General features: G+C 39.5%; 1 protein-coding gene across 8 annotated transcripts in view; it reads right to left on the bottom strand.

Annotated features, from left to right (window-relative positions):
* Positions 1-21,427, bottom strand: part of NTNG1 (netrin G1) — a 336,631-nt gene that overhangs the window by 90,202 nt on the left and 225,002 nt on the right. For all 8 annotated transcript variants that reach the window (XM_067727086.1, XM_067727083.1, XM_067727081.1 and 5 more), the window contains exon 4: positions 3,480-3,652. In XM_067727086.1, the coding sequence (XP_067583187.1) occupies positions 3,480-3,652 (173 nt within the window). The remainder of the gene's footprint in view (positions 1-3,479; positions 3,653-21,427) is intronic.

Raw genomic sequence — 21,427 nt, 5'->3', positions numbered from 1 at the left:
CAAGGGGAATCAAGAGAATCATGATTAAGCATGAAGTTGGACAGAGTTTCTATCTACTTGGAAAACAGAAATGAAATTCAAAGGACATTCAAAATAGAATTCTATCAAAAATAGAATGAAGATCAATAGGGAGAAGAAGAAAGATGTCTTACAGATAAAACATAAGCTTTGTAGAAAAATAAGAAATATATTGATACACATACATATGGCTTTAAAGAACCAAGAAAACACACTGAGTCTTCAGTAAAAAGCACAATGAATAAAAATATCATCACAAGAGTTATTACTTCTGCTTCTGCCGAGTCTATTATAATGAAAAGCATGGGGAAATGTGGTGTGTCTCACAGATTGGGGTGGCGGTGTTTTAGAGGGCTGGGGCTCTGTTTTCTTCTCTCCTGGCTCTATATGCACCCTACAAAAGTGGCCTTGGAGCTGCTCCAGAATTTACGACTTCCAAGCCATAGTATTCTCAGCAAGGTCCCAGTTTAAGGAACTTTTGAGTGATGGGCTGAATGGTTTTGAAGGGAGATCTTAAGATTTCCTGATGTAATGAAGCCTTCCTAGTTTTTATGCTAAGAGTAGGCAGGAACTGATCTTCTTATTCAGAAATCCTGGCTGCTTGAAGTTCTGCTAAATCCAGAGATTATCCAATATGAGTGTTAGTTCTAGGCTACTGAAGAGTTGGTGTTGAGGGATCAGAGATTGTAGCCACTCCTTTTTACTTCTTAGGTTTTTTATTCCTGTATTAGGATACAGCATATCCTGAGTGTCCCTCTTAATATCTGACTTGTAATGTACCAACTCGAGTCATGTATGTGTGGGCACGTGCACACGTGAGTGTGTGCATGTATGCATGTGTGTAAGAAAAAGTCAAAATGACAGGAGAATCATAACAGTGCTAGAAGTCCTGAGTTTGGCTTAAATTTCCACACTAAAAATTCAGAGGACTTCCAGGGCAAACAACTAGGTAAGAGAGTTGAAAATCTTATCATATGAGAAATGGAACTGATGATGTTAATCTGGACAAGAAAGAAAACTGGGGTTGATATAGAGTTTTAAGACTTAAAAAGAAAAAGTGGTTGGAAATTAGGAGACACTCAATATTAATGTTAAGAAATAAGTTTTATAACAATTAAAACTGTCCAATAATTGACAAGTCTGCCTTATGAAAAAAGGCCTAAAAATAAAATTATTTTTGAACACTTATTTTGTGGTAGGTGTTATGCTAAACACATCACACGCATTAGCTTATTCACTTCTCTCAAAATCCTTATGAGGTAAGAACTGTTATTATCCTCACAATACAGATGGGAAGCCAAGTGTTAGAGAGGTTAATATTGATACTTTACTTTTTCAAGGTCACTGAGCTAGTGAATGGACAAACTGGTATTTGATTCTGGAACCTGTGTACTAAACCACTTAATTGCCTACTTCCGTCCTTGGACATTTGCAAGCAATCTGATGTGGCAGAGATTTCTTTAAAGGGGTTCTTTCCATTGCAAGACTGGACCATTGCAGGTTATCTTAAAATCTTCAATCTAGCTTCAGCCATATTGAGGATTGAAACGTTGAATTCAACCTCCTTGGCCATTGTGTCCATCTGTCACCTTCATATTTTAACAGAAATGGGGAAAAGTCTAGAGAAGGCCAAGAAAAACTAAGGGATGGATAGACAATAGAATCCACATGGACAATTGAAAGAGGTTGCATTATATTAGGGCTATGTAAGCAATTTCCATGGAGAATATAACAAGAAATCCATTCCAGTGAAAAAGCTTGGCTGGCACAAGGTCTTTCCAGTGAAAATGTCTTGAAATAAGCAAGACTTTGAGGTACAGTTATGGGTAGAAAAAAACGGTGTCGTGTTAGAATAGAAGCCAATGCCTTCAACAGCAGTCTCTCCCAGCTGCCTTTCTAGTAGCCCTGACAAGTTGGCCTGCCCTGAGGATGAGCCAGAATGCCACCAAGTGTTTGTAAACATTGTTCTCTTGCATCCTGTCCCACTAAAGGAGCAGCAGACATCAAAAATGAAATCTGAGTCATTTTCATTTGAGGAAACCTTTGAACTAAATTTGACAACTGTGGTGATAGGAATTCTAGCTCGTCACACGGTATGGCAACAAATAACCTCATGAGATTCCTCCTGAATTCACGAGTCTATGGCTCTCAACAATTGAGGAAAGCCCATGGAGTCTCTGTTAATAAAACCGCCTTGAAAAAAAATCATTTCTGCTCAACAGAACTTTATGTATTAATTTTAGGAGGTAGGCTGTCAGTTTTTTCTTTAACACAGAAAGAAATGGAATACCTTCACAAAGGGGGATTTTTTTTTTTTTTTTAGCCTTTGACAGATTTTTTTTCCTGCTTCATAGAAATTTTAACATCATTTCATGCCCCCATTCTTTATGGCCTGTTACTCGGTCCATTACTTTTACATTTAACTTGATAAGGTCTTGGTTCCTGGCTATTAGTTTCTGAGGTTTGGTTTCTCACAGCTGCTGCTTTGAAGTGCCTGATAACATTCTTAGCCTTGCATGGAGCTGGTGGCTCTTCAAGGTCTCATTCCCCCACTACTCACTGTCCTGCTGTTTCTGTTACTTCTCACTTGAATGGGTGTATTCTCAACCTCACCCTTCTCTACTTTTAAGAGAGGTCAAACCTTGGGCTTTTGTGAGTGGCTAATTGGTCCATGCATAGAATTGGGCAATTTATTCTGGAAGTAATTACTTGTCTCCTTGAGCGTGTCAGAACTTGTTTTCCTAGGAATGTTCAGGGATTTCAGAGGGGCACCCACATGAGTGATAACGGGGCATCTCTCACGCTTCCTGTGAACACAGATAATGCCTGTGCTCTTTTCACATGCACACAAACATCCCTTTTCTTACTGTGGTCCCTACAGGCCTACAGTCACACTCTTTATCGAAAGGCAGCCTCTCCTAACAGGATACACGCCAGGCGTGGCATCAACTGCTGGCATTTGGAAAAAGCCCACCATTTCATTGAGCAAAGTCAGGCTGTAGCTAAATTTGGAGAGGGAAACATCTTCTAGACAAAGCGTCTCTTAGGTTACCCAGTATGGGAAATGGGATTGTAAACATTTAGAGAATTTCTGGAAGTAGTTTATGGTTAAAATTAAGTCAGAGTTGGGAGTTTTGAATGCCTTTGTTATTTTAATAGGAGATTAATTTGGGGAAGCAAAAAAAGCAGCTCCTGTTTCATCCACTTAGAAAAAATTTCTCCTGTGGTTTCTATCATTTCCCAACACACTGATGTGAATGTTGGAAGACTGACTTTAACAGATGATCCAAGTGCTAAAATGTGCTTACAAGTGGCAAAATAGGGATGAAAGCTTTAGCTGCATTTTGAAGAGGAATGGGACTCCTGGTAAGAGGAGTGAAAGCACAATTGCAAGTGAAATTGAGAGGAACTCTCAGCTCATCGTGCACAAAATATGGTATTACCGAGCAAAAGTTACTCACAGGTATTTGCAGTGCCTTTGGGGATGGGGAGATACGAGCCTGGACTCCAAGGTCGGCCCTGATAATTCTTCTTGCATTTCCCACAGTCTGGACCTGTAGTGTTGTGCTCACATTCACAGGTCAATTTGCTGTTGTCATACACACACACAGTGGCATGGAGATTACATTTGCACCTAGGCAGAGGAGAGACAAGAGTTCATTAAGTCCAGTTGTCTTGGTGATCACTGAGGCTTTATCCATCTGTCTTCTAGGATTGCGGCTCTCACAGCCCGTAGTGCTTGAGTTCTCCCTAAAGACTTAGTAAAATGTAGATTTGCAGGCCTGACCCTCCGAATCTTTTAAACAAGTGTCCTTGGGGGTAGGGGTGGGGGAGGGATTATGATACAGCCTGACCTCATCCCACACTTCGAGGAATCTTAATACAAGTCAGTTAGGTGGGGTCTGACGCTCACCTAAGGAAACTGTGCTCTGAAATCAGGGATTTCCCAACAGATATCCAAAATATTGCCACTAGTGAGAGGCTTTTCTGTGCTATTATCAAATCTACAATACATCTGGCTTTGAAGAACAATGTCATCTTCTGTTTTTCCTTAAACCAGAAGGACTACTCTTATTTGTTTAAAAAGAAATATAACCATTGAGATAATTTGCTATTCAGGTTTATTTTATAGACCCCAAGCGGTTATAAACAGATGTTCTCATTCTGGGCTCTGAAATGACATTCCTCAGGCAGAAGAGTTTTTCCACGAAGGCCTCTAAGTAACCTGAATAATCCTCAGATTTCCTACTCACATAAAATAATCACAAAGGTCTCTCATAAATGGGTCAAAGGACTCAGGAAAAAAGACGTTTCGAATACTAGAAAATGAAAACCTGTGTGTGGCAGGGGTTTGAGGTCATTAGCCAAGGCCTTCCCTTTGGTGCCTGTGAATAATGCTGTAATATATGAGAGGCAACAATGGAATATGCAATTTCTACAAAAATACATTCCCATATCCAAAGTCTCTGACTGTAAAACTACAAAGGCCAACTTGATATCTGTTGAGGTAGCAGGTTATAACTTATAAGATACAAAGTACGAGCCACATCCTCTGGAGAAATAAAGCCTAGGCCAACAGAATGTCCATGACCAGAGGGCAGAACAATGTATGTGGGAAGAGATGTGTCCACACAAAGGAAAGGACCTGATACCCAGACCTGGGGGTAAAGGGCCAAGATCTGTCAGGGTTAGAACCCGAAAGTGTGTGTGTGTGTGTGTGTGTGTGTGTGTGTGTGTGTGTGTGTGCATGTGTGTGTGTGCATTTTTAAACTAGTCTGGCCCTTTCTAGGAACTAGGACAAAAATATAGAAATTCAAGTTTCATAAAAATGAAGAAATATTATAGTGCTTTACATTTGCTTTCTTTTTTGGCAGATGTCATGAAAATAAGATTCTTTAACAACTGCTGTTGGTCTCTATAATGTGTGTACAGTAACATCCAAATTTCTTTCTTGTGCACTAATGGTCTGTTTGGAACACTGACCCGTACTTACGGCAAGGAAACAAAGGAATGGCTAAGACTATTCCTGAGGGCTGCTGGGCTCTCTTCTAACTAAAAGGTGTAGCCCCTAAAGCAATAGCCACCCACTCAAACCTTCCTGGGTAAGACCAAGCCTCAGCTTCCTCAGGGGTCGACTACACTTCATAGTACTTATAACTACACTCTGCCCTCTGTATAGTTGTAAATTATAATAAGCTGAAAGGCTACCATTTAAACAATACCCATTCAACATCAACACATAAACAGAGTCTTTAACATTCATACAATCTTTTAAAAAGAGAAAAAATTCAGTTAAGTAAAACAGACAGTGTTTAATTATGAGCTAGTCTTGTAAAAATCTCCTACATGCAGGGAGTTACTTGCGTTAAGCTGCTTATTAAAGAATCTTTCTCCTTCCTTCATTAGCACCTTTATTTATGGGTGTGTTTATAAATATGGAAGATGTTAGAAACTTAAGTGATAGAAGCACCAGCTTATACTGATTTAGCACCCTATCTGGTGTTTAAAAATTCCAAATGAGGAAATGAACAATGTGACCCCAAAGAATATGCTGGTTTCATGTGTGAAGACCAAGAATGCAAGTAGTAATTGTAAATTGGATTATATACCTTGTAGCTATTAATACTTTCATACTGGTAGTCAGTCTCTGAGTTGTAGGCAATTTCTATTCTAAAGACTTTATATTTGCTGAGAAAATATTTTTTGAATAACAAAAGGAAGTGAAAGAAGAATAGATGAATATTTAGTCTTATTTTCCCATATTTCTTTCAATTAATGGTTCATTTTCACCTGTCCAAAGATTTTTAATCATTCAAGGTTCAACTCAGTTCATTACTCTTTCCTGATATCTATCATACCTACTGTAGACACCCTATCTCTCTAAGCTTCCGATCCCTTTAAAAGCTTCTGTGTGTTTGGTTTGGTTGGTTGTTACTTAAGGCTCCTTCTGCTTTTAGAATTTTTACTTATTGCTTCTCTCTCATCTTAAGGAAGAAAAATATCTACTTTGTACCCTAGTCTTCTTTTCTCGCTACCACTTTAACACTCTCTTTCCCCTTCTTGAGTTTTCTACACTTGCCATCTCCTTTTTCTCATCTCCCACACACTCACTGTTTCCAACTAACCACAACCTCTCTTGCCAAGACCACCCATGACCTCCTGGTGAAAATGTAATGGATTTCCTTCCTTGCTTTATCTATCTCCTTAGGGGATTTGACTCTGTGGGACCACTCCATTTCCCCTGACACACTCTCCCCACTGGATTCTCAAGGTCATTTTCAGAACCCTCTTCTGTTGTTCTCTTCATGTGCTGTTCTTTGGGGTCTAGATCAGCATAGTCAGCTTAAGTGACTCTCCTTGGGCACTCTTATCCAGGTTGTCCTTTCAATTTCCTCTGTGGTCCTCAACTACTTTTGAGTTATAGGCAATCTAAAGCAAATTTGCATCATTTTTTTCCCCTAGAAAAAAGTAAACACATGCAAAATAAACTCAAACAATTGGAAATATTTTAGGAGATTCAGATTCTCTGTTACCCATAGGAATCCACAGAACTCTCTCCTTCCATTATCACTAGGTGAAGATCATCTGCTCAACATGTGGATAAGTCCTGGTGCTGTAACGTCCATCACGGATCTCTCTCCTGAACATGTCAAATCCAGCATATCCCAAACTGAATTATTTGGCTTCCCTCCCCCACCTACTCATCCTTCTGTGTTTTCTTTCTCAGTACATTGCATCACCTTCTAGTCAGCTGGTCAAGAATGACCACTCCCACTCCCTTTCCTATCACATCTAATTTGTCTTTACTCAGTCTCTCACCCAGTTCTGAAATTCCTCCTCCTCGATAACTCTCAAATACATACAGTTCTAGCCATTGCCACGTCCCTGTTGACATCATCATCATCTTTGATCTGGTTTATTACAATGGCTTCTATAGAGACCTTTCTGCCTCCTCTCATACTCTTCTTTAGCCCAACCTCATCACAATAGTCAAAACGATCATTTACACAAAAATACCTGGGTCACCTTGGCTTAGAACCATTGAAAAATTTCCCTTTATTCTCAGAATAGAGTCCAAGCTCTCTAACATGGCCTACAAGTCCCTTTGAAATCTATCTCTTGTTCTTTCCCCATTTTTATTTGCACCACTACCAATTCTACAATTAGTTCTTCAAACTTTGCCTTTGCGTAATCTTTTAAGCTGTTCCTTATGCCTAGAACATAACTCTACCTCTTTTACCTGCATAATTTTTACCATTCAGATGTCAACTTGGAAATCTCAGTGTCTGGCTCCTAGGTGACATTCCAAAACCATCTGCTGATTAACTATCTGAATCCTTCTCTGACCCACCAGAATGCCTTTCCTATGGGCTCCTCTGACATGAGGTAAGGCCAGCCACAGGATGAAGTCCACACTATCTTTGCTCTAGACTTAGGCTGTATTGTAATTGTTTATTCTTCTGTCACTCTCACTGGAGTGTAAGCTCCTGGGTGCAGCAGTCATATTTGCCTTATTTATTGTAACATCCCTAACACGGGTCAAGCTACTTGGCACATAATAAGTGTTTAAAAAATATCTGACAAATAAACAAGTGACTAATAAACAACTAAACTTCCTGAAAGCAGGGACTTCATGTGCCTGTTCTACTATGATGAATACAGCAATGGACTAAGAATAGAGAATTAATAGGCTTGCTTTGTACTAAGTCAAACACTCTATGATGTGTGCTGAACTTTGTACTTTGTTTGTACTAAGTCAAACACTCTATGATGTGTGCTGAAAATTGCCCTCACCACTGGTTTTCATAACTAACCTTATATTGGGCAAAGGGAACTCTAAAATTGGTGAGACCTTGTAAACTCAATTTAATTTAATTTAAACTCCAGAGGATTTGCCAAATGTCTGAAAGCTAACGCAAGAGCTATCCTAAAAAGATGCCTAAAAGACCTAGGAGAAGAACGCAACTTAGAGGAGGGATAAAAACAGCTTAGAGGAGAGCATTTAGGTAGCATAATTGTTCTGGAGTGTGCATCTTTTAGTTTCAACTCCTTCCTGTAAGGATGGCCACCTGGGTCGGCTAAAGTTTGGCAGAGTGCTGCTTGGGTGCTGGCTACAGTTCTAACTTCGTAAATCTGCTGACCTAGCTCGGCTCCTGGACTGTCTTTCTTCAGTCATTGTGACAACTGCTGTGCCAGGGCTGAGCTTGTGAAAGTGGACGCTGAGGCACAATGTCATTGGCCTGTATTTGGAAACGGCTCCCTTTCATTTTCCACAGCTCAGTTTATTCTCATCATCCCATTCCAATCAGACACTGAAATCCTTTATTTAGAGCGCTTGCCAGAGTGGCTTTTCCTCCAACGGAAAAAAAATGTATTTCACAATGCTGGGAGATCGCTCTCAATTCCTGGTGTTATGAACTCCGGCCTTGTGATGGGGTGGAAGGCAGACTCCCGTGACATCCACTCATCTCTGACAGATTCATTATCCATTTCCTTGGCCATCCAGCTGCCACGTTTGCCATCACATTAGGTAGGAGAGGAACTGTACAAGTGGAGATCTAACAGGCTTCGCTAGCAGTCACAGATCTGATGTTCTGAAGAGCTAAGCCTATTCACCGATTCTGTTTACATGTATAGAACACATACCAAGACACTGCAGATAGAACTAATTGACTTGCTTGTACCTCAAAGATCCACTTGTGTGTAAGCAACAAATTGCACACACCATCAAATAAGGGCATTGCTAAGACAGACCTTTAAAAAAAAAAGTGAGCTCTATTCTGTGATGCAAACTTAATGAAAACCAGTGTGTTCTTGCTTTTAACCAGGTCTGCACTTCCTGTATTTTAGTGAGCAGCTGTCACAAGTCAATTTAATCTTGCTTATAAAAAGGCTCCAACATTTAGATCTGTGCCACCTGCCAGTAGGTATGAAAAACCCATCTAGTCTGCCTGTTTTTTTTTTTAATAACTTAATATATTTATTCTGGGAAGCATGCTATCCACCAGAGTTTCCTGCGAGTTAGAGGTCTGAGTGTAGAGGTCTATTGTAGTGTTTCAAATAAAAGTACCAAGACAAAGAAGTTTAAAACTGGTCCTTTGTGAAACAAAACTGGAAGGGAAATCAGGCTTGCTGCTTTTTGACTACTTTTATGCCATAGGAGGATCTACCCCGAAGTGAATGAAGTTTAAGTATCAGGCGGCCCTTCAAAAACTTGAGAAGGACCCTAACAATGTGTTCATACAGTCATATACTTTTATATTATTTTCACCAATAAGATATTATTATATTTTTTAATTAATGAAAGTTTTTCCTTAATAAGCCCCCTTCCCAAAGGGCATACATTTCAGGCACTACAAAACCTGGATCAGGTTTGCCTTCCTTGGGTCGGCACTTGCTACACAAATACTTGTAGAAAACAAGTTAGCACAAATATCAGGCATTTGGAGATGTCTTTTCCAAAAGGTGACAAATTATAAAATGCCTCTCACATACTTCTTCTCCCTCTGCAGCCCCTTGACCTTTCTCTTTTCACTTTGACACATGAATTTTCAATTTCTACTTCAATACATTATTTGAAATGGGAGACTTGCGGCAAAATGACTTAGAGATTATGAGTTATATGACACTGAATCAGACAGCCTCGGCCACTTATTTGCTGTGAAGCTATGAATGAGTGACTTAACAAAGAAATAAACAGAGCTAACCTTGACTAAATACTTCCAAGCACCTGGCATTGTGCTAAGTGCTTTTTGCATATTTCACACATTATTTCATATAAACTACAAAATAGTTACATGGAATTAGCACTATTAATAATTATAGATGATGCATTTGAATATTGAGGGACTAAGAAATCCAAGTCTCCCAGGCAGTATGAACTGGAGCAGGGATTCGAACTATGGGCAGTTAGCCTTTAGAACTCAGCTCTTACCAATGCAGAAGTCATGCTGTCTTCCTGAGTATGGCCAGGCTTCAGCTGCCACAGGGACAATAAATGAATGTGTTTCAAAGAACAGTTTTGGGGACTGAATGAGATTATCCATGCATACACTTAGCATAATGTCTGACAGAAAGGTATTAATAAGTGTTAGTTTCAATTATTATTATTATTTCTACTGTCACTATTGTTACCGCTGCTACTGGAATGGGCTGTCTGCTTCACTCCATAAGCTTTAATTAATAACAAATTCTATGGATAACACTGTGACAGGTCTCATGCATTCAAAAAGAAGACGACGTAGAGTCCTAATCTCCAAGAACAAGCAATCTGTTGAGTAAAGGAGATGAAACATACATAGACTAACTACAGACCACCCAGACTGAATACTCTATTTAATCATGACCATATAGGAAATTAGGGTAGTAACACTGAGTTGTCTCTACATCGATAAGGATGTATTTGTACTCAACAGTCAGAGGTACAGCCCCTATCATTTAAGGCAGGTGGAAAAAAAAAAATCAACACTTACCAAAGCCCACTATAGACCTGGAACTGAATAGATGCTTTATGTATGTTATTTCACCTCAGCCTCATCACCACTTTGAGAAGGAGGAATAAGTATCTGTGATTTACAGATGTGGAAAGTGTGGCTGAGAGCAGTAAAGTAACTTGCTCAGAGAAACATGCTGCTGGTAAGTGGTAGCCAAGAGTCAATTCCAAAAGCTGGGCTCCTTCTAGGACATCACTTTATTTGAGGAAGAACAAATCAAACTGCTTCAGAGGAGAAGTAGACCCATGGTCTAAACAGCGTATTAAGACATTCTCTAACACTTGCTAGTCAAGGTGTGGTCCGTGGGCCTGTAGCTCTGTGATCACCTGAGGGCTTGTTAAAATCTCAGGCCTCCCCCAGGCTTTCTGAATAAGAATCTGGATTTTAACCAGATCTCTAGGTGATTTATGTGCACAGTAAACGTTGAAAAGGACTGCTGAGCTCACCAGTGTGTCAAAGTCCTGCTGAACAAGAAAACTAAAATCCTGGGGGTGATCCTTCTGCACACCTTCTCCCTTCCACCATATTGTGTGGAAATCTCTGACCTAAACCTGACCAACACTAAGGTTCTATCTGTACTCACAAACTGAATATATATATATATATATTATGATATATAATATTATATATAATATATAACTTATAATTCAACAATAAAATGACAAATAACCCAATTAGAGAATGGATGAAGGATCTAAACAGATACTTCTCCAAAGAAGATACGTGCATATGGACAGTAAGTACAAGTAAGCACATAAAAAATGTTTAACATCATTAGTCATTAGAAAAAATACAAATTAATATCACAATGAGATACCACTTCACATCCACTAGGATGATTATAATTAAAAAAGATAGACAGCAGCAGATGTTGGCAATGATGTGTAGAAACTGGAACCCGTGGGATAGGGAGGGTGGGAGGGAGGGAGACGCAAGAGGGAAGATATATGGGAACATATGTATATGTATAACTGATTCACTTTGTTATAAAGCAGAAAGTAACACACAATTGTAAACCAATTATACTCCAATAAAGATGTAAAAAAAAAAAAAAAAAAAGAAACTGGAACCCTCATGTATGGTTCGTAGGAATGTAAAATTGTGCAGTCACTTTGGAAAACAGTCTGGTAGTTTCTCAAAAAGGTAAACATAAAGTTACCACATGACCCAACAATTTTATTCCTAGACATTTACCCAAAAGAATTGAAAACATATCCACACAAAAACTTGTACACAAATGTTCATAGCAGCTTTATTCATAATAGCCAAAAAGTGGCAACAACCAAAATGTCTACCAACTGATGAATGAATAAAGAAGATGTAGATAACAATAGAAAAAACACAAAGTAATGAAGTACTGGTACATGCTACAACATGGATAAACCTTGAAAACATGCTAAATCAAGGAAGCCAGACACAAAAGGCCACATGATGTGTTTTCCTTTGTATGAAATACCCAGAATAGGCAAGTCTATACAGACAGAAAGCAGATTTGATTACCAGGAGCTGGGGAGAGGAGCAAATAGAGAGTGACTGCTAATGGACAGTCATTTTAGAGTGATGAAAATGTTCTGGAATTCGATAGTGATGATGGCTGCACAACTTTTTGAATATACTAACACCCACTGAATTGTGCATTAAGGAAATGAAAAAATAAACTAAATGAAATAGGGCATTTATCCAAAAGAGACTACAGAAAACAATGGATAAGAGTTTGGGCTCTGGGGTTATGTAGTATGGCGTTAGCGGGAACCTTAGGCAACTTCCTCAAGCTCAGTTTACTCCTCTGTAGAATGAGGATAGTAAAATACCTACCTTAGGGGTTGTTGGGGGGGTTGAATGATACACGGTGATGAGGCAGAAACTGCTAACTGATCTTTGTTATTCCACACCAGAACAGTTTTAACTGGGCATATGGTCACAGGCATAAAGACTACATTTCCCAGCACTTCCTCTAGCTAGGTGTGGCCATGTGACTACCTCCCAGCCAATGGCATATTATCAGGAGTGGTGTCTGTGACACTCCTGTTGGGCCTGCACTCCTTTCCCATTTCTCATTTAGTTCCTGGAACATGCATAGGGTATTGAGTCACTCAGACCACGTGGACTTTGGTAGTGGAACCAGGGTCCTCAGACAACCTCTCCTGCAGTCAGAGGAAGGTGGGTCAAGGTGAGTGTCTGGAGCAGAGCCACCATACCAGCTCTGGAGCACCAACCTCCCAAATGCAAGGAGATAGAAATAAACTTCTACTTTGTCTAAGGCACTGTTAATGTCAGTCTTTCTTACACACATCTGAAAGTATATCTGAAAACAGCACCTCATATGTAATAAGCACTTAATAAATATAAACTACTACTATTATCATTTGTATTTTTAAGCACAGTCTTATAGCAAAAGGCTGGATCTTCAAATATCAAATGGGGCTGGTCTGATCCTAATCCCACTAGAAAAGAGAGGGCTCCAACCTTTCCAGCATTCTACTACCTCTTCCTTCATTAATTAAATCTAAAGTCTCATGCTACTGATCACTGGTAAGCAAAAATGTTTTCAGAATATGTGTATTTATAAGCTATGCAATGGTCAAAGTTCAGTGTGAAATAGATATCTGCTTATAATTTTTTGAAAGCAGTGACAAACCAACAGACCAACAAAGAGGCGGAACATCCGACTTGTGTTTGGATTCCTGTATTATGGGAGAAGCATAAATGAAAGAAGCGGTGTTAGGACTCTAGGAAGCCACCCTGCAAATACAGAGGGCAGGTTTCCATATGGTTCTTGAGCTCATTCTTTCACAATATATTGAGTTCCTGGTTGTTGAGGGCCCTGGTTGACGGGGGCTCCACTCTCCTAACCTTTGTTCTTGGAAGAATTATTTCTGAGAACTGAATGGTATAAACTTATTTTTTTTGAAGCAGAGAAATGTACTGTTATGCAGTTTTCTCTGGGAGTGTAAAATAAAAACTGAGATCTTGATCAGCTCTTCATTGACTCTGGGATTCTAAAATGATCTTTTAAAAAAATTTATATAAGGCAATTGGTTTGCTCCAAAAATTGATGGAAAAAGGACCAGAAAGCCTTCTTACACATTTTGCAATAAATGACTTAGACATCCTTATGGCACTTTTAAAACCCTCCAGAAGTTCCATTTAAACCTTACTTGAGACTTTAAACTTACTCACAGTGAAGCATCAGATTACATGATTCACTAAACTGCTGGTTCTTGTATATAATATTAAAAATAGTCCCTTTCTATTTCTAAAGCTTGCCAGGGAGACAAGAGTACCATGACTATAAAATAAAAATAGGAGCTTATCAATTTGAGATAATGCATTGTCCAAGATTGGAAAGGGTATATGATGGTGCTCTGTGATCCGTTTACTACACCCAAGAGAAATCTGGTTAGACAAGAGGTGACAAAAGATAAAAGACATAGCAAGATAATCATCGCAATCCAGACTGTCACTCTTCTCTGCACAACCAATCAGTCTGAAGACTAGCAGGTAAAGAGCTTGTTAAATTAAAACTCAACTAATCCAAGACCAATTAGCAATTAATAGATGATCCTAGATGCTTAATATGTGCATAGTAAACCATTCTAATTCTTTTTCAGAAAACAGAAAATCTAGGGGTCTCCAATCCTAGAAATACAAATGATCACTGTTCAAAGAACCAGATTCTATAAGACAGATAGGGCAACATGGTATTAAGAGCTTGGACTCTGGGCATGAAGGGCCTGAGTTTAAGTCCTAGCTCTACCATGAGCCTGTTGGGCGTCCCCAACTGAGTGTCAGTTTCTTCACCTATAATCTGGATTACCGTTAGTAACTATAGTATAGGATTGTTATTGAGATTAAATGAAATAGTCCACATTAAATGTGTATCACAGATTGTGGTAGATAGTAAGTATTCAATAAATATTAGCTATTATTATAGCTATTATTATAGAGAGGAATGGCAAATTCATGGCTATCTAAAAGTGCTTCACATTCCCTTCTCTCTTGCCTTCCTCTATAAAACATGTGGGAAAACTAAAACACTGATTTTCCCAGACTGCCCTTCCTCTGGGGTTGGCCACATTAGGTAGTTCTGACAAATGAGATGTGACCAGAAGTCACTAGGTAGGGTGTTCAGGGAAGCTTTTCAAAAAGGACAGCTTGAATGGAATCATTCCTTTGACTTTTTGCTCCTTTCTCTTTGTGCTTTCCTCCTGTTCTGTTGTCTGGGGTCCAGACGGAAATGCTAGAGGGACTTAAAGCTTTGCAATCATAAGAATGGAAGTTCTGCTTAACGACAGGTAACTAGGAGGCTAGAAGGAAACCAAGGCCAGACCATGTCCTCACACACTATGTGAGCCCCCAGCAACTGACCTCCCCATGTCCTCTTGCATGCAGAAAACAAGCCTCACCCTGTTTAAGACATTCAGCCTTCCTCTTTGGGAAAACTGAATATATTCCTGATATAAGAAGCAATTATAAAGATTGTTGACGTGCTCAAGTTATGTTCACACATACTTGTCCATTCTGTGGTTTATAGTAACCAACTAAGATTTTTCTTTTTTTTTCTTTCTACAACCACAAAAGTGAAATATTTTTTTTCACTTATTTTTTTTTCACTTATTTTTTAAATTCCAATTTGATGTGAACTATACCATGATAATTTTTTATATACTTCTTTGTATTAAAAAATATAATTCTCCTCTTGGAGAAATTGGGACATAAGAAAAATAGGGCAGGAATAAACCTCAAGGTCTCTTGTGCTCTGCAAAGCCAGAGTTCAGTAAGGCTCTGCTGCGGCGCTGAGCCATCTGACACTGTGGGATTCCTTCATCAGGTTGGATTGTCAGGTAAGTTTTTGAGATCTCTTAAATATGTATACTTATCCACTTAAAAAGGTCTTATTTCTTCAAATGGTTACCTTAGAGTCTGATTAAAAATAGATCAGGGTGAATAAATAGCTTTATGACTAGAAATAAAAGTCAAATCTGTGCAAAAGAATACACTACAGCAACCTTATTCTATACTTTTACTTTTCACTACAAAATTTGAGAGGAAATTGAATTAGATTCCCATGGGTGGTATGGAAAATTGGGGGTAATAGCTTTCTTCTAATTCTTTTTCTGAGAAGTAAAATAACGTCCAGTAGAGAAGAATGCACCTAGCAAAGCCTTTGGCTTTTTCCCCTTATTTGGTGGCCTACTTTTGTTAATAAGCCTTGGAAAAGTTGAAGTTTAAAGACAAAAAAAAAAAAAAAAAAAAAAGAAAGAGAGAGGTAAAAGAAAAAAGACCCGCCCACTAAAAGAGCATGATCTTACTTGCTATGACTGATGACCTGAACTGTTTCACTTAAGATTAGAAACAAGGGCTTTAAAGCAAAGAAACAAAGATCTCTGAGAATATAAATGAAGCACAGCAACGAGTTCTGAAAAGATCCATTAGATAGGATATGGTCAGGAAAAAGTAACTAGATAGTACTGATACTGTCACAATCACATTCAGTCTTTCCATCGATACGGTTAAATCTTCAGAGATAGGGTCTGTACCAAATGTGTGAGAATATTTTAATGAGAAATGAAATTTAAAGTAATTTAATATGGATCAGGGTCATATTTTAGAGTCAAATGATATATGATCAAGAGACCTGGACACAATCACTAACTAGCTGATTTATTTTTGGTGAATTAAACTGGCTTCTGTGACTCATTTCTTTGAAAGGTGAAGGATTTGGTCTGTGTTTGAAAAATGCCCTACATTGGTTGCCTGACTGATCCTACCTTCTGGCGATATCTAAACTGTGGTGGGTATGCCTGTGTTTTTGCACACCCCAAATCCCTTCTTGTAACAACCCTTTGGGACCATCCTTCCTCATTCTCAGGCTAAGAGGTTCAGGTGGGGGATTCCAACTTGCAGCTCCAAGGGTGAGCAGAGAAGCTGGGCTCAGCCTACCAATCCATCCTATCTTCTTGGACACAATAATTGGTTCAAGGATGGGAACATGACTCAATCCCTTAGAAAACTGGTCCTGGGGATTTTGCTGAGATTATAGGAGTAAGAATTCTTTTTCCTTATAGTATTACTACACTGGTAGTAGGTAGCCTGGAGGTGCTCATGGCCGTCTTGGCCACAACATGGAAAATCTTGGCTTAAAATAAAGCCAGGACAGAGGAGAGCAAAACTAAGAGACAGAAATAATATCCTGATGACTTTGTATAGCCCATGCTGCCAGCTTGTCTGAATCTAGCTGTGTTCTGGATTCCTAGTAATGAGCCAAAATAGTCTGTATTTGTTTAAACTAGTTTGAATTATTTTCCTGTTACTAGCAACCAAAAGATCCTAACCCAAAACACCATGTTACTTTTCCATGACTTCAACACCTCCTGAGCTGATTGAACTAGACTAGATGTAAGACCTCAAAGCAGTCATTACATACATTGATCAACAACCCAAAATTTACGGTCTAGCTTGAAAAAATGAGCTGGGCCAACCAGACTTTTCTGTCAAGGATTTAGAATTGGGAAATGGAGAAATGTTATCACCAGGAGGTGGGCATCAGAATATGCTAGATAATTACAAAGTTCATTCCAATTCTAACCTTACACAATTCTTATTAAAAGTTTTTTTGTTGTTGTTTGTTTTTTATAGAATGAAGTGACTTTTTTTTTTAGACATCTTTATTGGAGTGAAATTGCTTTACAGTGGTGTGTTAGTTTCTGCTTTATAACAAAATGAATCAGCTACACGTATACATATATTCCCATATCTCCTCCCTCTTGCGTCTCCCTCCCACCCTCCCTATCCCACCCCCGCTATCCCACCCCACTAGGTGGTCACAAAGCACCGAGCTGATCTCCCTGTGCTATGCGGCTGCTTCCCACTAGCTATCTATTGTACGTTTGGTAGTGTATATTCACTTCACTTTTTAAGTTAAGGTGAAAAGTGCTATATTTTGGAGTTAGAAAACATCTGGATTTGAATATTACGTTGATCACTTTTAAACCGTTTGACCTTAGGCTAGAGACTGCTTCTCTAAGACTGGTTTCTCATTTGTAAAACAGAGATGACGATGAGTAACTTCATTTGGTTTTACTTTGACTTTTGAATGAGAGAGCATGTCAAGTGCCACCACAGATGGCTCATGACTAGGTTAACTTCAAAAATTTTAGTCCCCACTTGACTGTCGTCATCAATCATTATGTTCAGCAGACATTTGCTGAACACTTACAATATATAAGACTCTGTGGCTAAGATTTTATTATTTCTGAGCATTGAACCATTAAAAAAATCAAGACAAACAGAACAAGCAAAACTTCCAATTGAACAATATCCACAGAAAGAAGGGACCTGTTGTCTTAACTACCCCAGGGTCACTAGGTCTTCTCATTCTTGTTTTGTATTTAACAGAAGGATGAGAAGAAGCTTTGGTGGACCGTGAGGACCTGCAGTGTGGAGGAGAGGGACGAGGACTGTGGACTTCATGAGGGCAGGCAATGGGCAGGGCTAAATCCCAGCTCCTGAATGGAATCCTTCATGGTGCCTGGAGGGCAGTAGGCTCTTCATAAATGTTTGTTGGAAGAATCATCCAATCCCATACCCTCACTGTGGAAATGTGGAGACACAGGATCAGAAAAAATAATAACAATAACAAATAAGCTAGTATTTTTGAGCTTATTCTGTGTTTAAATGGACATTCAAATGATGCATTTTTCCTAATGTTTTATTTTATCTATACAGCAACTTTGTATATTTTATTTATATATAATATATATATTATACAGCAACTTTGTGGGAGAGAGATAGGCTGGTATCACTATCTTCACTTTACAGATGAAGATAAAACTCAGATGGAGATTGTTTACATGTAGGATATAAAACCAAACTTGTTTTAATATGGAAACATAATGGTTTAGTTTTTCTCCACACACTTCCCTGCCTCCCTCTCCCTGAATCCCACTAGCAATACTTAAAACAAAGTAAGCCAACATTTTTTCTTCAAGTGCTTAAATGCTGAGCTCTTTCTACCCTGCTTTTCGTTGCCAAAGACTTCAGCTCTGGTTTGAACAGGTTATCAGAATCATTTGATAGGAAGGAACAGAGAAGGGGAGAGGGTTCTGGGTAAGAAAAGATAAAAAGTGTGTAACAAAAGCATCACTACCCCTGCAGACAGCAGACGGTTCCTCCACAGCCAGCTTCCTGGTCTCTTAGCTCAATGTGCTTGCTGCCTGGCCAGCAAGTTGAACAAACTAGAGGTGGATTACCTTCCCAGGAGCAAACTTCAGCCAATGAGGGCTGGATGCTTGAGGAAAAATACTCCAGTTTCCTTGCCTCTCAAGGAGAAAGCTCTGAAAACAGCAACTTTATTGACTTTCCTTCCTGCTCTACTTATTCCTCATTCCCTCACAGTGCTTTCTGGAACTATTTCCCAAATATACTATTTGCATCCAAATCCTTGTCTCGGGGGTGGGGAGGGGGGGAAGCTCAAAACTAGCAAGACAGAGGGAAGGAGCCAGAGAATTTCTAGACTGCAAGATGGACCACAGGAAGGGACACTATTAGATTGTTAGGTCGAAGACCTCAGCAATCAATCACCTGCCTTCCCAGGAGTAAGGAGTTCCCAATACCGATTCTCTGTCCATTAGTCCTTTAGTCAGTACGTGGAAGGGATCGAGTTTTGTTCTTTATGTAACAGGGCTTCACTGATTGACTGCCTTTCCCTAGGGTTCCTGGAATCCTCCTGGGATGTTCAGAACCCTGCAGCTCTAGAGGCTAACTGATCAAGCCGGAGGACTCTCTAGAAACAAGACGTTAGTTAGTGAAATACCCTCATTATATACACAACTTGTCCAAATGCAGTAGGATCCAAACTTCTGTCTCTCAAGTCTAAAATGCCTCAGTTTGGACTCTAGCTCTACTACTCGCTTGCAGTGTGACCTTGGGCAGGTTACATAACTTATATGCCTCACTTTCCTCTTCTGTGAAACTGGATAATGATAGTACTTAACTCATAAGGTTCCTATGAAGAATAACATATTATCTTCAAAGCATTTAAAAACAGTGCCTGGCACCTAGTAAATGTTTATTAGCTTTATCATCATCCCCATCGCTATCATCATCTTTGTTATTTTTGTTGTTGTTTTGGTTGTGGAAAGGAAAGCTAAATGGGCAACAGAGAAAGCCCAGGCTCTCTCTGACTTCTAGAGTTCTATATAACACTAGTGATAAATTATCACACAAAGCGTTTTTGGGTACACCTGGTTAACAAGAGAGCTTAAGCTTTTATCAGTGACACTAATATGTTTTTGTCTCTTACAAATTGTGTACTTTGGACACTATTTTAAACTTTCAGGCGCTTGAGCCAAATCTGAAAAATGCTGCTGATCCCTAAAGAACACACTGGAGGCAGGGAGTGAGGATATGTCATCTGAAACTGAGGTGGAAGGTTCTGGAAGCCTTACAGGCCCCCGTTCCTTAGACTCCATAGAGATGGCCATAGAAATGAAGTGACCTGTGCTTTGTCTAATAAAATCCACATGATGGTGACAATAACTGTCACAAGGCAGTCTTGGGCCTTGAGGTTTCCCTTCATTTGAAGGCCTGCCCGAAGAGCAGGGCTGCAACAGAAGCAGATCAAAACCGCCTCTCCTGCAGGACTGGAAATATCAGATGCAGAGTGTGGTGCAGCCTCTTAATCCACAGGGTAGCAAAGTAAAGGTCAATTACCTCACTTAGAGGAATGAAAAGCATGTAGTAAAAGTCAAATAGATATGCCATTAGATACTATATTTCAAGCACGAAAATGAGGATTTTCTCTTGCAGGGTTATATTTAATGCACTGGTAAACACAAGAGCTTTATGACAAAGAGTAAGATAGGAGGCTGAGAGTGAATCTGCCCGACAGAGTGCCCTCTGTTTGATGGAGGTGTCTGTGTGGGACCGTGCGGTCACCATTGATTGGTGTCAGGACCCTGCCCGGAAGCAAGCAGGCTGGACCCACAACCTGCTAGGCAGCGCCAGGAGGAACAGGTGCTTCTTGTGGTGGCTCTAGGGATTTAAGCCTGTCAAAATACTCTCAGCTGTGCCAGACTAGCCTCTTTGTCTCTAGTCTGTCCTGATCCGTGAACCTGCACCTTGGGCTTTTCTCCTTCCCCGGCATTCTACTCATGGTCCTGACATGGGTAGGGTCCCCAGTTCTGCTCTCCTGCAATGCTGTCTTCATTTAACAACCTTATTCCCAATTCCTGGGTCTGTGACTCTTCATTCCAAGGCTGTTCCCCTGCCTCATGTACCTCAGGTTCTAATCTCTACTTTTAACTAGGATTGTTGTGTGTTCCACCTGGTTTCTTCATTTGTTGGTGTATAGACTTGGTGTTGAACCCTGATTTTTTCATTCTGATCACTTCCAACACACTGGTTCTTTAGGAAGGGCTCTTTCTCCTAAAGCAATCGCCTTTATGTCTCTGGATTGATCTTCTCCCCTAGCTATGCCCTCAGTTTTTCACCTCATCAGAAACATCCTTAAGGGTCACAGGCAATATGCTGAGACCAGAGGAGGGGGCGGTGTGCTTCCATTACTGACATAGTCACTCTCTGTGAACGTGGCATTATTTCTCCTGTGTCTACTGGCCACCACTTAAGAAGCTGTGTAACTTCAGGGATGTTGTTTAATTTCTCTGAGCTTCAGTTTTCACAGAAGCATTCAAAATAATTCCATTTTTCATTTTTTTTTAAAATAAGCATTTATATTAAATGGGGATATTCAGTAGAGAATGCATCCTAATATTTATTGAAGTTGCAAAACTGTCATTTGGGGGCTCTGCCAGAAACATCTGCAATGGATTATATCTGGTTGGCAAAATCTTCCTTGGTTCTGGAAAGCACCCTTTGGTGAGCTTTTCATTCATGCAATGGAATGCAAATACCCA

Source organism: Pseudorca crassidens, chromosome 2, assembly GCF_039906515.1.
Source record: "Pseudorca crassidens isolate mPseCra1 chromosome 2, mPseCra1.hap1, whole genome shotgun sequence".
In the NCBI taxonomy this organism is placed as follows: domain Eukaryota; kingdom Metazoa; phylum Chordata; class Mammalia; order Artiodactyla; family Delphinidae; genus Pseudorca; species Pseudorca crassidens.
Note: the sequence above shows the minus strand (reverse complement) of the source record. Positions and strands in the feature narration are given on the sequence as shown.